The sequence below is a fragment of the Parus major genome, chromosome Z, assembly GCF_001522545.3.
Source record: "Parus major isolate Abel chromosome Z, Parus_major1.1, whole genome shotgun sequence".
NCBI lineage: Eukaryota > Metazoa > Chordata > Aves > Passeriformes > Paridae > Parus > Parus major.
Genome location: NC_031799.1, coordinates 8,514,563 through 8,532,143, shown reverse-complemented (window position 1 = coordinate 8,532,143; position 17,581 = coordinate 8,514,563). Strand labels below are relative to the sequence as shown.

Sequence of the window (17,581 nt, the reverse complement as noted above, 5' to 3'; positions counted from 1 at the left end):
AGCTACATATTTGAGGTGGACAAATAAATCAAATTTTTACATGTGGTGTCAGAGGACACACCTTCCAAAAATATCTCCTCAGGTATTAGAAAACTTGGAAGACAACTATTAATATTTGTGGATGAGAAATAACTTTAATAAAGCAAGTTTCACACACTGTCTCTTATGGCAAATAGCACAGAAGGAAATGGTAAGCTTACTAATTCCAAGAAGTGTCTGGACAACACCATCAAGACAGATGATGTCTCTTGGTGTGTTCTATGAAGGACAGTGAGTTGAACTCAATGATCCTGATGGGTGCCTTTCCAACTCAGCATATTCTGTGATTCTGTGTATCTACATTTTCCAGGACTACATTGATAAATTAAATATTATTTTCATGTGTTTGATTTCTTCTTGAAACAAACAGGAAGCTTTGCATCTACATTTCTTGATATCTGTGAAGCTGGCTCTGAATCTCAGAGAGCCTAATCCCTTTCATTTGATTACTGAGAATTAAGAGAAGTCAGGCAACCCTCCCACTTACCAGCTCTTCATCTTTAAGAGATGTTCTAGTAGCCATTGCTGAGGTAATTCCGGCTTTTCGGGACTGAACCAGTGACTAGGGAGGAAGACATTTTGTTATTCATCACCAACATTTATAAGTGCAATGGCATTACATGCCCAGAGATGTGAGCTCTGTCATGCCAGACACAAAACCAGCAATCTACTGCATTTAAGTTGGTTTCTTAAATGACTGCTCCAATCTCAGAGGAGTCAAATGTATACTCTGAAAGTTCTCAAACTTGTTTCCATCTGTCCATAATCAGTCTCATTCTAGTAAATGTCTATTTGTTTCTCTGAAAGACTTACCAAGGAAACCTGGATTCCCATCTTTACTTTTACGTTCTGGTAGCAACAGTAGTCCTTCTACTGTCTACCTCTACTGAGGTCACTACTACAGACTTGCTTTTCTATATCTAACTTCATTCATATCCAAAAGGAGATTATTTCATCAGCTTTACAAAACATACAACACCCCAAAATGTGACAGTAAAGAGGTTGGAAGCAACAAGGATAAAAGAAAAGGGAGTGAGTTGGGAGCGGAGGTTTGAATATGATGGTGTATCACATTCATCAGCCATCACTGAACACAATGAACTGGAAGAACTTTCCATGAACTGGAAGAATTGCCTTTCACATGACAGCAACACGCTTTGCAGCTGCTGGGCATTGTCTTTGCAGCACCTCACAGTGGCATATAAGGGATTTTTGCAGCCAATCCAGTAACATGAGGGCAGGGAAGGATATTTAAAGATAGAAGCATTTGCTTTGAAATCATCCAACTCTATCAGTTTTGTACCATTTATGTTCTGCTTTATGCTGCTTCAAGAGAAACCAGAAAAGTTCATTCCAACAGTGATGGAGCAGGAGAGAGCGTTGGATACGCATTCACTGAAATACTGCAGGTTCAAAACAAAAAGCGAAGAAGTAGAGGGGAAAATAACACAAACTAAGGGGTTTTTTTCTGGTGAAGACTTGATCAATAGTCTTCACCTCCACTTACCATGGCCTGTGAAGAGAGAGAATGAATGCATTCAAAGGAAGTAACACAAGTTAATGCCATTATTGCAAAGATTTAAGATACAAGCAGTTACCTAGACACATACAAAGCTGTCCATGCATAAGCTGGCAGACAAAATTGTATGCATCTTTTCACATGAATTACAGGATATAGAAACTTTGGTCTTTCAGCTGTTACAGCATTTCTCTCAAGTATGAAATCGCTACGTGTACTGAATACAACCAACAGAAAACCATTTGTCCTGCAGAAGCCTTATTTCACCGAATCATACAAGCATATGAAAGTTGTCCTCATTACTCACTTGGTTCTCATGCTTCCCCGGTGCAGAAGTCTACTGGCAATATTGCAAATAGCTTTTAAAATCCAAGCACATATGCTCGTTTATCTATCCTCTAAAATTCCAGCCTTCTGGTAAGCTGCCAAACCTCACATGGACATTATAACTTTCCCTAAGGTACTTGATTTTTAGCAAAACATTTAAAAATGATGCAGGCCTAAAAACAATCAAATATTTTGTGTAAAGGACAAAGAACATGAAAAATAACCTAATTCTGTCAAATGAATGAAATTTTCTACAAAACCATAGCTCATTCTCACTCAGACTTTTCAAGCCATACTCCTAACCCTTTAGCGTAAGAATTAATTTAACAAAACACTTGAGCTTCTTGAAGTGACAATGAATGTGCCCATATATCAGGAAATTAAAGCCAGCTGTGTAAATGCTGTGTGGCAGAAGAGAAACAAACAAATCTCTTACCAGATCACTGACAAGTGGAATTGGCTTTTTTTTGCGTAGATCAGGCATGCTATCAATGCCATAGAGACCACCTGCAGGCCTGGAAATTCAGGAGGAAAAAAACCAAACAACCTAATTAATTTAGGGCTGGGAGGGGTGAATAAGGGGATGTTTTACTGGAGGAAGAAAAACAGCCAGAAGATTATACTTAAGAAAGTGTAAAGTTAATGCTAAAAACGATTAAGTGTTTATCTTCTTCACACGCAACTATCCATATATTCCTGCCTGGTGTTGGTGGTTAGGCGGGAGCAAGTCGAAGAGGATCAGCCCAGGGGAAGGATGCTACTACCCATCTTCTGATCCTGGTCTAGAACACACTTAATACCAGCCCTTGAGACCCATATAATTATTAGGAAAAACCTGACATGGGAGGAGAAAATATATTATTTTTATTTCTATAAAGGAGACCATTCAGGGTGCTCAGCATTTCCAGCCATGCAGACCTGTACACACAATGTGTCAGGTGGCATTTGCTGGCACAAGTGACAATGGAGCAAAAGGGCGATTACCCCAGCAAGTCAGAGCCTGATGAAATAGAACACCTCAACCTACTTCCCTCCTGATGAGACCAGCCTGGATAATTATAACTGGATCCTGCCACTTACTGTTAACACCACATGGATGTAACCCTACAGTTGAAGACAGTCTATTAGTCCAGCTTAAAGGCCCCCAGTAAATGCATCTCTAAGGACTTTAGATAATGCTTTTTTCTAAAGCTGGAAACTGAGCACACACCTCTCTCTGCTGCAGGTGGCTTCCCCCATGCAATGAACACCCAGACCAGCAGGCAAAATCCACAGTGCCTCTCAGTGTCTTTCTCACCCTCCCCCATCTCCACTCAGCTCTCAGGCCTTGCTAACATTAAGAATATGGTTTCAGAGGTCATCTTCTTGATTACAGACCGCAAAGGAACCCTCTGCCTCTCCATCCCTAGCCATTTGTCTTCACTCCCTGCCACTCTGGCTTACACGTTTTGGTATTTGTGTGATGAACTGGCTGGCAATTTCAGCCTGGTTATTTTGTTGATTTGGTACAGTCAAAATGCTCTGCAGGAAAATTACAGGAAAAAGGAGTATGGGACAAACTGTTCTTACAGCCATAAAAACTACCTTTGGAAACAATCTAGGAAATCAAACTGCCACTATAAATTCACACATGACATGAAAATTGTGAGGTTGATAAATGACAAGAGGCAACCTGCAGCCATTGGAGAGCAGGGCCTACTCAAGCCCCGTTAAATACAGCCAATGGCAAAAACCTCCCAAACAACAAAACATCCAGTGTGACCAAACCTATACTACAGCTTGAGGATGGACAAGGATGTCGCAACACAGCCTAGCATGAGGCTGTGACAAAGAGGAAAACAGTCCATTATAACAGAAATATGTGACAGAATTGTAATAATACAATTCAGTTTTTTGATGGGGTGTAGGAGGGTGAGGTGTCCAAGCCATGCCTGAGCTGACAGCTGCTGCTGGCTGAACAAGCTTGGTGGGAAGGTGAGCAGTCATGTGTAACTGCAAGAGCCATGTCAGCTCCACAGTTTTCCAACAGTGCAGTTTTCCAACACTGGAAATCATTACAGCAAGGCCATGATGTGTTTTTTACTACAGGCTATCATAATTTCTGATAGAGAATTCCAGAAAAACTTTTTGACCAAGTCATACTGCAAAAGTTCCTTCTGACTTATTATAGAAAAATCTCACCCACATCGAGAAGTAAGAAACATGTTCATATTGCCACATTTGTCTGCTGCCTTTATGTTACAAAACCTTTCCAATACTGGTGATACTGTTTTGGGGTAAAATAGGTATCATAGCAGACTACTCAGATGATGCAAAGAATCCCAGGATAACTTAAACCACAACACAGTTTATTCATAAACTTTGTGTCAAGGGTTTGTGTAAATACCTTGAATTATGAAAGCATATATAAAATCAAAAGGGAGAGTGTGTAACCTGAAAAGATGCAACAAAATTATCTCAAGTAAAACCCCAGAGTTAATGCTGCTGCTAACAGTTTTTCCCTACATGATTTCAAATTTCTTTTCTAATTTAATTGAAAGGAAACTGTGGTACTCTGACATTTCCCAGGAAAGAAGAACATTAAAATTGCATGCTTTATAAATTCAAGATGAGCCTATATAAATTATTGTGCTTGAGAAACAAGTCTAGTTACAACTTGGTTTGTTGCAAAATACTTTTGATAGATTGAGGTTCATGAGAACCAGTGGCAAGCCAGGATGACAAACATATTTAAAAAATGCTTGTGTTTGTTACTGAAGAGAGGTGTCCTAGTACCTACAGTTACACACCCACATGACCTGCTTTTAGCTTGTTAATATTATTAAAATAAATTCAACGATTCCTATTTTTCAAAAGTGTTGTGTTTTCAGCTACCTCAGTCCCTTTATTCAAGCACAATTGCTACCTCACATAATAAATTCACAGTTGTTTGTACAGACAGAAGAATTGACAGTGTCTCAAATATACACAGTGTAGTTTTATATGTAATAGGGTAACTCTCCTCTGCAGTGGATGTAATATTTATAGCATTATTATGGAGAGCTGTATTGAGGAGTGAATAGCATTTCTGTATGAGAAGATAATTTGCACTAATAAATAAAAGATATAGATATGAGATACTACAACAGAGACTGATCCATAATACCAATTATACCTTTTTTTTTAAGTGGTATCTCCAAAGCCAGTGATTACAGGGAGCTCCTGTTGCATTATACCGTAAATGAAAATTGCTTGAAGCATGTATTCATCTTTTAACACAAGCTGTATCACACACAGGCTTCCATTAAATCTTGACAATCTAAGCCAGCTAAGGTGGTTTGCAATGACAGAGGATGACTACTTCCTTCAAAGGACACCACAGCACTAATCTTCCCATTGAAAGAAAAACTCCAAACATAAATGCTTTAGTGTAATTTGAGGCTAATAAGCAAAAATGTGGCTAAGGGTAGAACTAAAAGTTTATCACCCACAACCACCTTGTCTGGGCATCCCTTGCATGGGATGAGTGAGTATGTCAAACTTCTGTAAAAACTACATTAGCCAGACTGTTTACTTGTATCATGCATAGAAAAGAAAAATAATTACAATTTGAGGCAAACAATGCCTCAAATCGGCAACACATGTTTAAGTAATTCAGGACCTGGAGGTGTATCCACCTTTCTGGCTAGGAAATAATTTGGTGTGCATGAACCAATAAACCAAGTACATTGTCTCCTTGTTAAAGCAGGAGAAGGTGTTGTTTATAGTTACAATAAATCACTGCCTCCTGCTCCTGCAAATTGCCAATTCTGCAGCAGCCCGCTCACTAAGTCCCAGGTTCCTTGGGAAAAGCAGGGGGTTGCTAGGCAGCTCCAGGCATCCGCAGGTGACGCTTTGTGGGAATATCAACACCACAGAACAATGACTCCAACAGCAGAAAGCCATGTAATGAAACTCAGATTTAACTTCATGTTTTATTAGGGCAGTTTCTTTCAGTAGTACCAAAATTAACTTAAGCATGTAGCAAGCCAATGTCTGACTGAGATTTCAGGGCAAATCTTGCTGCTGACTGACAGCTTCTAATGGGTGCCCCACCACCAAACCGAATCACCCTGATCATGTACCAGGCACATAACCTGTAAAATGCGTCACTGTCTTTTTCTTGCCAGAGGATCCCAGGGAAACTGCCATGCTGGCACCTATTACCACAGAGAGTCATGCTGAAATTACAATCAGAATTTGTCTGCTTCATGTGCTGCAAGAAGTGTGCTGTGGAGAGAACGCACAACCTGCTCACTCTCATCTGTGCAAAACAGGCATGATGAGCAATGCTTTAAAAATACAAACTGCAATAATTTCTAGAGTTAGTGCAGTTTTAACTACAAGAAATCATTGCAAATTCAGAAGACTTTCCCAAGCCTATCTTCTTCTAAGAGCAAAAGACACAGCACTCTTTCAGAGCTACTCTTTCCCCCTTCTGCTGCCACCACTGACTCATCCAGGATACAGGATTTAATCCAGACCACTCTGAGGCACTTAGTAGCAATTATTTAATATTTCTGCTATAAGCACTTGCCACCAACACATTATAAATTATACACTGCAACTACAACCCTTGTTCTTAACCACAGGTCTGGAAGAGCTGCATATCCCACCTCCAGCTGCTTAAGAAGAGACTAAAATACAGCAGCAGCCTGGCCTTCTGTGAGGTCTGGCCACTTGATTATTTTAAAAACATCATAAATGCTACTTTTACTTAGACTAAACTGCAGACCTCTAAAGTATATTCTAATTATAAATACAGAGGTAAAAGGTCTCAAAATACCACTTACCCTCCTTTGAGCCAGGGTGGTTTTGATGGATCAGCCTCATCTTGGCCCTGAAGTGTGAGAAGGGAAAGAAAAAAACCAACATGAATTTAGTTTACAGAAACAGAAAAAGTGTTTGTATTATATTCTGCAGAAAGGGTAACAGATCACACTGCATGCAGGCAAATGCATACAGAAACTCTTTCAAGCACCTCCAATGACCAAGATGCCAGGGTAAGTCATACAGACACAGACAGACTATGCAATTTCATTGGACAGCCAGGACTGGAACCTGAAGAGCCTGTTCAGTGCAACTCCTCATTCAAAAGGCAGTCTTGAAGACAAACTTTTTATTTTTTTCCAGCTCCAATGAGTTACTGGAAAACTCCTGTTACTACAGGTCACCACTTAACATGAATGTGATCATAATGAAGATGTTATAAATTAAAAGTCCTTGAAAAAAATGCACAAATGACAGACTAACATAAGCCTCTGTATGAACACTTGCAAGCTTTGCTCATGCCCAAGTGCAGACTCTAGTCTCCTAAGCAAAGAGGTCCTATTACAGCTCCACTCACTTATTTGAAAGTATTTAATATCTAACAGGCATGAAACAAGGGCCACCACCTTCAGGTCAACTGGGAACCCACAGCATGATGGAAAACGTCACAGACTGAAAATCTGGGGATTCATATTTATGAATTCAAACCATGTTCTTATGTTCATACTAAGAGTACATCTATAGAGTGATGTTCTGCAGATCTTGAGTGGACTAATTAGAAGTGATAAGCATTTGAACACTTGCAATGTACCTGCAAGAAACAGGTTCTGGATAAGGGGAAAATTATTACCCAAAACTGGAAACCCCTGTTTCAGCTCACAGGTCATATGTTCTCCTGCACCCCCTGAAGGAAATGTGGCTTTCACACAGGACTAAGCAGGTCACAGTGCTAATAGCTAAAACTCCAACCTCAGATAATCACATCTGCCAAGAGAAAAAAGAGGCTGCAAGTCACACACAGTGAAAAAGAAAGTATTTCCAGCCATGGAACTCACAAGGTGAGATTCAAAAAAGTAAAGGAGCTTGAGTCAGGAAATAACATCCAACTTTATACAAAATAAAAGAACATAGCCCCAGAAGAAAATTCTTTTTATTTTTTTTTTCCAACCTGTGCTCTGTGTGAGGTGTGCAACCCCACACTGTTCACAGGTGACAGACAAAGACTCCCAAGAAGAGCAGAAATAACCAAGGAAAAGGAGTTCTCTTAGAGATATCAACTTGCTCAGAAGCATATGTCCAAACTTTGTATTTTTGAGTCCTACAAATTAGGGAATTGGCAGATTTAAGAACTATATATGAGTAATGTTTATTATTTTATATTTAAACAGATTGAACAGCATGATGTTATCCACAATGGAATGGACCTGATCAGACAGGCCTGCAGAGCAGGAAGGGGTGCAGACCCACAGACCAGTCCCACCATGTTTCCCCACAGCTGCAGCAGCACACCAGGATCCATCAACCTTTGTTTTCAAAAACCCCTCAGCCTGAAATCTGCATTTTCTCCAGAGGGATCCAAACCAACTGCTGGTCAAGAAAGATATTATAAAGTAAATGCAACCAGATCCTTCTGAGCACACAGGGGAGGACATCTCTATCATTGCATCTGAACACTTGGAAGAGCTGTGGTTAGAAAGCAACATTAAAATGGACAAAGGTTTCTTACTGGACTGAGCTTGACAGCAATGGCTCAGCTGTGCTGAATGACAGAGAATGACAAACACAAACATGGCAACACTGACTGGCAGGAGCCAGTAACAAAGTTCTCAATCATTTTATGTGAGAAAGAAATAGAAGTGACTGATACTTGAGACATCAACAGACCACAAAACAGCGTGTTCATTGCAGACTGGGGACCACAAGAGCGTCAAGAATCTGGGAAAAATGGGGAAGGAAGGATATAGGGAAAGCCGTTACCTACAGTTAAGCAATTTCCTACAGGCAACCATGGGTCAACCGAGAACAACCAGGAATGTAGACATGGGGAGGGCAAGAAACAAACCTACATCATGTCCCAGATTCATGATATGCAAAGCAAAATTTGCCAGGAGTTCCCGATAATTCAAATAAACAAGGAAAAATATAATTTATTTTTACCAAGCCTTTCAGACATGCAAATAAAAAAATAAATTAAAAAGCAGAGCTTCTCTAGGGTCAAGATTGAAAATCACCTGGGCATAAAAGCACAAAACAAAAGAAAGAGTTTTCAGTAAGTGGCAATATCGATGAAAGGCCAAAGCAGGTGATGGCTGTGTGAAAGCAGGAGTTATCACCTGCTGAAAGCAAAGTAAAGAGCTAATGTGCCCCAGGCAGCCTTCTCCCTAAAAAAATGCCAAGACAACCAGCACCTGACATCCATCAAACGAAGGCTGATGCCTTGAGACTGTAGAAGAGCCAGTGTAGTATCCATAGTTAAAGTGTGTGTGTATGTGTGGAGGACAGAAATGTGATCCAGACTGGTGTAGGACCACTACTGGCTTCAAAAGCTTGAAATAGTTCTGAGCAAACCTGAAGAAAAGAATTAAGATGGAGGCTACTGAAAAACAGGAAAAAATATAACAGAGGCACAGCCAATTTTGCAAACATTCTGCCTTGTTTTACAAAGCAACTATTTTTCTCTAACCATAAAATTAATTATGAACTGAATTTTCCTTTAAAAAAAACCATTTTGATGCAGTGCCATGTGACGTTAATAAAGACCGGATAAGCTGAGGAGGAGAAAGGAGCGTTCAGGTGGATAAACAAGTAACTGTAACTGAGCCAGCCATGGACAACGCAATAAGGAAGCTAGTGGGAGTAAGTAGGATCTGCTGATAAAAATCTGGAAATGACAAACCCAGGAGAATTATTGACACTGAACCCATAGGTACAGTAGAAAGAACTGACAGCAGTAAATACTGCAACAATGGAGGATTAATCATGCTAAAAATGGCAAGGTCAAGGCCTCAAAGGCTGCAATGCATTTGACTGTATACAAGGTGTTCCTCAGTGGAGAAAAGCAAGAAACAATGGATTTGAGTTCTAGTCATCAGGCTGACCATAAGCCTCTATGATTTAGCCAGGTAGGAAGAGAACATAATCCATAGAGTATGTTCAATGAAATGTCTCCATAGAAGTAAAAGTACCTTAGTACTATGTTGTCAAGATTCCTTCAGAAAAGCATATTGAGTCTTTTTATTCTGTATCAAATTAAAAAAAAAAATCACAAAGGAAAATGGCAAATGCGGCTGGAGGATGTAAACACAATCCTAGAAGGAGAAGAAAAAAACATCTTGCTTATTCTAGCAAAAATAACCTTTTCCTATGTTTGTTCAATGGGCAGTTGAATGGGAAGAACAGCAGCTAAACAGAAGATGAAAATTCAAAGGTGTCTCACAACATCTCTGTTGAAGCCTTTCAAAAGGAGAAGCAGACACCAAACAATAACAGTTCTAGAGAACTAAGTTGGGAGGTTTATATAAAAGGAAATGGCATAATATCACACTTTGGCAGTCACCACGAAGTCCTCTGCAGTCCCTTCTTGCACTGACACATGTAGCCAAAGAATCAGAGGCTCTACTAGCTACATGTGCTGGCATGAGGGTTTAAGACATCCCCAGCAAATACCAGCTAAACAAAGTAATCTAAAATTTACACCCCTCTTGGGGCTAGGGCCTCTTCACGTATCCCTTCTCATTTAAAGAAAGCAAACACCAATATTGTCCAATCAGATGGATTTGTTGCAGCTGGTGAGTTTCCAAGTCTCCAAAGGCAGCACTCATTCCAGGACACAGCAGGGCTCCAGCAGCTGCCCTGGAACTTGTCACCAGCCATGGGTCTCCTCAAGTTCAGCCCATGGCAGCAGCCTAGGCAAGCAGCAGAAACAACAGGCAGGTGAGAAGAGCACTGCAAGAACTGTGGGAGTTTTTAGCACTGTCCTTCCCAAGGACAAATGGGAAGGCTAAGGGAAGGCAGATACATTTAACACCCTGTCATCCACATGCTGCATGTCAAAGTGTTTTGCTGGCTTATGGCCCTCTCTGCACAGCTCTGTCACTTGATCTTCCCTTGAAAGCAGCCACACCAGACTGAATCTGAAATTTAATTTTCTTTTAATCTCCAGCAAGCACATATGGGAGCACTGAAACCATGTTGAAACAAACATGTAAATAAAACAGATCATCACGTCCTTATTTGATTTTTAAAAAAATTTCTGATGCCTCTGGATGGCATTTTTATACCTACTGTCCTACAAATCCTTTCCAGTGGGGACGTGCTTGTCACCCCTAGTACTGCACTATACTGTACTATATTCACTCGCACTAAAGCATACCATAACCAGCTGCTGAAAGGTCTTCTCCAAGTAATTAAAGGTGCTTATCAACCAAGAACCAGTTAGAAAAACAATGTAAGTGACAAAGCAGCATAAATGCAAGGTCCCAGATTAAACCAGGCAACAGACATGGTCACTTAAGGCAAAGTATTCAGTCATAGGGAAGGCAATGTTTGGTGAAGCTTTTTTTCTTCCTGAAAAGGAAACAACAGGAGTTTTGCTTACCCAGGAAAAGCAGCAGCTGGACTTACAAGTACCTTGAGAAGTTGTTTAACAAAGCTACAATTTTAAAATATTGCAAATTCTCTCATACACAAGATACTTCAATGGACAGAACAAAGAATTATGCACTTCTGTAGGAGTGAAAGTCCATAAAATGGACAGAGGGGCAAAAAAAGAAATAAAATAAGAAATCACAAAGTCAGAGCAGCAGGGAAAGGAAGAAAGGAAGAAGGGAAAGGAAGAACATCCACAGATCTGTTAGCCCTCCATATAAATCTAGCTCTCCACATAAAAGGCTTCCAAACAATGTAATTTTCCATCACATTTAAGTACTGTGTCTAGCACATTATCCTCTTAAAATATAAAACAGATGTAAAACATGTAAAGCTGCTTTATGCTGCTTTATTTAAACAGATAAAAAAAATCAATAATGACTTCTTATTTGTTTTGAAAATCATCCTAACTTGTTTTCAAATACCATGTTTTATTATCAAACCTCAAAACCCTCAGCTAGATATAGTTTAATCTGAATCAGGCTAAAACAAGGAGCAACTGTTTCACTGACTAAATTTAACTTCTGGTCATGCCTAATTAGAGCATTTCTTCAGTGGCATTAACAGAGTCAGACTGAACTAAATCTTCCCAATTAAACCAGTCATTCTTGTGGTTCAACATCTTCACTCAAGTATGCTACATTTTACATGGAATCCCAAGCTTCTACAAGTCAATGGATTATTTGAAATTCATTCTGTATTCTGCAACAGCATCTATTTAATAAAAGGCTGAAGAGCCCCAAAGGAAGCTCCTTCCAACTGATGTATTATCCAGTACCACTTTTCCAGCTGCTAAGATGAACAGTTTGAAGGAGGTTACAGTGGTTTTGCACTGAACCCAAAAGGGGACTGAATTTAACACTGATATTTGACACCAGCTATCTCTGCATTCCTGAAAAAGCATTAATTGACAAATATTTACCAGTAAGAAGGAAACATAACTGCTGATATAAGAGCCAACAAAGCTTAGAAACCCAAATTCATCAGACTCAAAGGATGACATCTGCATGGAGGCCCAAAACCTGTGCGAGATTCAGCTTCTCCTGCAAGCCAGTTTTGCCTCATTTATACAACTACAGGAGAGGGGGAAACACAGCAGGCACTGCATGCACATAGCACAGAGTCATGAAAATAAAACAGCTGAGAATTCAAAAGCCAGTAATTTCTCTATGTGAGATCCAGTTGGTAACAGAATTGTTGACAAAGCACACAGCAGTCAACAAAACAATTCTGCAGATCCTCCTAGGAGGAAAGTTACCTGTTGCCCACAGGATAATGGGCAGAGAGGTAGCCAGTTCACGACTAGGAAGACAATAACTGTATGTATTAAGGAGAAAGTTCTGCCCTTCCCATGGGGCATAGGGCCCTGCTCAAAGCAAAGTGACTACCTAAAAAGGCATGGGACCTGCAGCAGACATCTTTCAGCATCCAGGTTTGATTAAATTCACCACTGCAGCCCAGAGGTGTACTTGTGACTTTAATTGATGAAAGTGGGTGAGCCAGACAGAGATGAAATGAGATTAAATAAAATCACTGAAGAAAAATAAGGACATACTTGGTTTAAACAAGATCCACAAAGAGGAAGACTGGAAAAGACAGGATGAGCAACTTGTCCTCTGCTAACGTGGTGCCTTTGCGCATCACACACGCACCCCACGGAGCACTAAAGGGAGGAGATCACTCCAAGCATTCATGTTTTCCTCTTTGTACAAGGTCATAGGCACTGAACAGACTCTTAACTCATACACAGTGTTAACAATGCCTCAGACAAGCATGACATGCTAAACTGAATCTTGGTGCCTCAGCAGGAGCAACTGGCTACAGGAAGACGAGTCATGCACACAGAGGGGTTTCAGAAAGAGATGCTGGTTACAAGGGACAACATGTACAACCTGGAGCTCTCCTCTACCTCCTTCTGCAAAGGAAGAAAAAGGAAAAAAAAAAAAAAAAAGAGAGAAGACGGAGAGGAACAAAAGTTAGTAGACCAGATTTCTGCCATGAGTTCTGTAAAAAAGATTTTTACAGAAACTGGGATAAAGGTTTGCCATAAGTTGATAACACGTTTGTGCAGCAGAGAGTTTTCCCATGTGCCTCCTGGGACATGCATCAGACAATTCATCTCTAACAGACAACATCAAGTTAAACTCATCAAATTTCACCCATAACTCCACACATTTAAAACATATGCTTTTGAGAACTCTTTTTAGAATTACTATTCCTGTTTCATTAACTGAAGAATTTTAAGTAATCTTAACATGGAATTGGAACTGCCATTTATCACACAGGGGGAAAAAACCCTGTACTTATTATAAGGAGGAACGAAGTTGCTCCCTCTCCCCCAGACTGCATCCACTGCCTGCATCCACTGCCTGCATCCCAGCATCTGAAACATCCCCCCTGCTCCCTTCCTCACTCCCTGTACATTTTGCCCGGTACGAGGAAACTGGCAGCTCCCACGGAACACATTTTGCCTTTGCAAATATCATAATGCAGAGAGATATTTTCTGGGTTTATACATTTAGGCAATTTTCTTCTGAGGAAAAAAAAAAAAAATTAAAAAAATCCAGAAGCCTCCTACACTAAATCTCATGTTTATGGATAGGCAATTTCAAGGCTAGTAAAGTTATATGAGAGTCATACTCAAAACTTCCGGTACAGACATGATATTTTTTAAGTCTTCCAATCAGATAATTCTCTATCTGCAAAGAAGAATCATATTACTCATTTGTGTATGAAAGATGGAGGGGAAGGAATATCTTCATGGCAACAGGAGACACTCAAATTGGTTTAAAAGCAAAAATAGTTTTTGAAGTTACTGTCTATATGGGTGTAATTACAGACATGTAATCACCAAGACAGGAAAATAGAGAAGCTATTTTAACTTAATCGCTAAGGAGAAGTCAAATTACTTTAGCAAACGAAGTGCTGGATTGTAGCTAAAATAAAAATCCTATTTTCCACCTTAAGACGTTCCTGCATGGATGCTCATTAGGGAAGAAAGCCTCTGGACCACCCTGCAGGCTTCTCCTTTGGAGCTAATGGAGGAGAAATCACAAGCAGTGCACAACCACAGTGTGACACAAGGGCTGTGTTTTGGCACTCTGCATAGACCAGCTGACCTGGAGAAACTGAGGAAACTTAGGGTCCCTTCCAGACTCATATGGGAACATGTTTGGACTCTTCTGACTGTTCTCCTCTGAAGTAGTCTTCTATACCTTCTTCCTGTCTGTCCTGTTCAATTAAGCAAAAACTCACCTAGACAGATAAAATTCCACACCAAGTCCTTCGGTTTTGTCCATCTTTTCAACAGTCACTCCAAGCCCTTCCAACCCAAGCCAAATCTCTCCTGACTTGGTCCCTGGTGTGGTTTCAAGTGTGTCTCAGGCACATCCAGGTGCACCTCATTCCTGAGTTTTTTATTCCTTTGTATTTGAACACTATTCCTTCCTGGCCTCTCCCGTGGAGTCCTGAAGTACAGAAGATGCAGGAGACCTGGATTCATGTCCCCTCTCAGGTCTGCTGCAGCTCTCAGTCACGTTGAGCAGGGAAACCCTGCTTTTAGCCCCCAGCTGGAAAACACTGAGGACAGATGGAGTCTCTGGCAATGCAACAGCTCAACAGTAGCAAGCCACCAGTAAGCATATGCAAACTACACATTTTTCAAAAGCGTATTTTCTCCGCTCATTTGGGGTTGATTTTCCACAGAGAATTCCTTGACACAGGCTAGCACTGCCAAATTTTAAGACCTCAAGGCACTAGAGCTTCTCAAATATAGGTCAAACTTATTTTTATACAAACACAAAGCAATAACTCCTGCATTAGACTAATTTTTGGGTAATTTAACAAAAAAACCAAAACATAAAAAGCCATTTTGGCTTAATCCGTATTCATCTTTGATTTCTGAGCCCCATCAGTTTAAGGCTGTTAGGGACAGTTTCAGGCCAAATGTAAAATTTGGCAAAGCTCTGAGTAACTGCAGACACAGACTTAAACATCTTGTGTCTCACTGCAGCATGTGCATTCACACCTTCATCAATGGTGACTAACTTGGCTAAACCCCGATCACAGAATTCTTTCACCATTTCACTTTTGAGCAGTAACCTTAAATCTCTTAAAATCTCTAGCATTTCAGGGCTTTACTTCAAACAAATTCAAACTATCGTCATCTTCACTTACACTTTTTTTTTTTTTTTTTTTCTTTTTCTCAAATTCAAACTTTAAAAGCTTCCTCAGATTTTCAGGGATTTTTATTTTTTTTTTCTTTTGACTTTCAATTAAGCACAACAATTATTTATATGCATCTGCCAAGTTCCAAGTTCTTCTGGTAATTTGCATCTGTGTTCAACTATAAATAATTTAAACCTTTATGCCAGTGCATCATCTCTGATTCACCAAAACATGCATATTTACCAACACCTTCAAACTTATCTTCCATTCCTTTGCTGGAGGCTGCTGCCAAACACATTTAAGAAAATACCTTGAATGGAACTTTCCAACAAATGTGAGGTTCAGGTTCAGAAACAAAAAAAAGCTGCAGAACTGGGTTTTCAGTGGACCTTATCTGGGAACTGAAAAGGCTATTAACAACAAATCATGTTTTTAAAGACACAAACACTCATCTACAGCTGGGCAAAAAAGCAAACCAACAATATTCCACTGCTTTCCAGGTATGATGCTTTTTCCAAAGGAAAGAAATAAAAGCTTGGTTCAAACTTGAGTACATTGAAACAGGACACAGAACTGCAGCTTCTCTTTTTTGAAAAATGCATGCCAAAACAACACTATTTCAGAAAGTCACAGAATCACAGAATGTTTTGTGTTGGAAGAGACCTTAAGGATCATCTAATTCCAACTCTTTCCCTGTCTAGCTGTCAGGGTCTGGGCTGTTTTGCATCCTAGCATCCTTAGTGTATTTTCCCCAGGGTCTCACTTTTCTTATCCTTCATCCACTTCCTTCTACTACCTTTGACTCCTTCTGTCTCTCAAAGCACATTTCCTACATTGTGACTTCATCACACACTTATTTTTATAGTTTCAACTGCCAAATCTACCTTATAGATCAACTTTTATGGGAGTGGCACACAAGTGCCACCAACTTTTTGCCACATCAATTCAAGAGAATTAAACCAGGGATGACGAGAAATCCCAATTCACCCTGGAGGCAGATTTAAGGTACAAAGCACAGCTCTGTTCCTCTTCCTCACTTGTTTTGTCTACTTCTTGTCTTGTGAATATGCCTGCGCTGCTCAAACTCTGCTGAGATGAGCAGCCTCCTCTCACATTCAGAAACAGGCTATTTTAGTACTTCTGCTGTACTGTGGCACATGCTAATCCAAACCACTGTCTGTTCCCTCAAGTTCTAAAATTAGGACATATGTCCAGGACTTAAGCACCACACAAACACTATCCAAAAAAAAAAAAAAAAAAAAAAAAAGAGAAAGAAAGAAAGAAAAAGAAGGTATCTCTGCCAAGCCTACTAACTAATCCCAGTGTTTCCCTCATTAAAACCTTACTGTTTGAGCCAACTCTGTACTAAAGACCTTGTATAAAATAACAAAGCAGAGAGCTGATTACCAGCTTTATGATCTGCATAACTGAGAGATGACTGGTACAGAAATCAAATATGGGTTGACAGATTGCTTCTTCACAGTGAAAGCAGAGTCACTGGAAAAGCACTTGGCACTAGATGACTCCTTTAGTGTGGAGAGGAGCCCACTGATCATTCTGACCAACTTTCATGATTGCAAGAAGAGTGAACACAGTATATGATACAAGGAAGTTCACAAGTATGTGAAGATTGCAAGCTGTAGTTAAAGTAACTTCCACTCTTGGAACAAAGCCTCTTTCCTTAACTGTAGTGACTCATGGAAATGACACTGAGAAAGCCTTCTCACTGCCTGGAGAGGAAGGGGGAAGATGGACCTACACCTCAACTTCAGGTTCTGTTTTACCAAACAGAGGCTGTCAAAACATGTCCCATCAAAAGATGCCAGTCAGCTCTATCTCCCACAGCCTCAGGAAATGGTTTAGCAACACTGCTCCACCACTGTATCAACTCACATCTGCTGTGGTCACACATTTCAAAATCTGTGCTGGAAATAAGGGATGTAGTTCCCCAGAAACAAAAAAAATTCCATCTCATGGACAAGTTATGGAAATAATACCAAAATACAAGTCTCAACCTTCCAATTTTTAAACTATTATTATTATAATTATTATTATTTCTATTTATTATTTTTAAAGGTCTCTACTAGGATAACA

The 17,581-nt window shown here is 39.9% G+C and overlaps 1 protein-coding gene across 11 annotated transcripts in view; it reads right to left on the bottom strand.

Annotated features, from left to right (window-relative positions):
- The window catches only part of UNC13B (unc-13 homolog B), a 207,168-nt gene that overhangs the window by 78,032 nt on the left and 111,555 nt on the right, over positions 1-17,581 (bottom strand). For 5 of the 11 annotated variants that reach the window (XM_015653370.3, XM_015653375.3, XM_015653374.3 and 2 more), the window contains 5 exons: positions 13,213-13,235; positions 6,697-6,743; positions 2,322-2,400; positions 1,547-1,552; positions 527-601 (listed from right to left, as the gene is read on the bottom strand). In XM_015653370.3, the coding sequence (XP_015508856.1) occupies positions 527-601; positions 1,547-1,552; positions 2,322-2,400; positions 6,697-6,743; positions 13,213-13,235 (230 nt within the window). The remainder of the gene's footprint in view (positions 1-526; positions 602-1,546; positions 1,553-2,321; positions 2,401-6,696; positions 6,744-13,212; positions 13,236-17,581) is intronic. The other 6 variants (XM_015653377.3, XM_033520414.1, XM_015653372.3 and 3 more) reach the window with 3 other exon arrangements.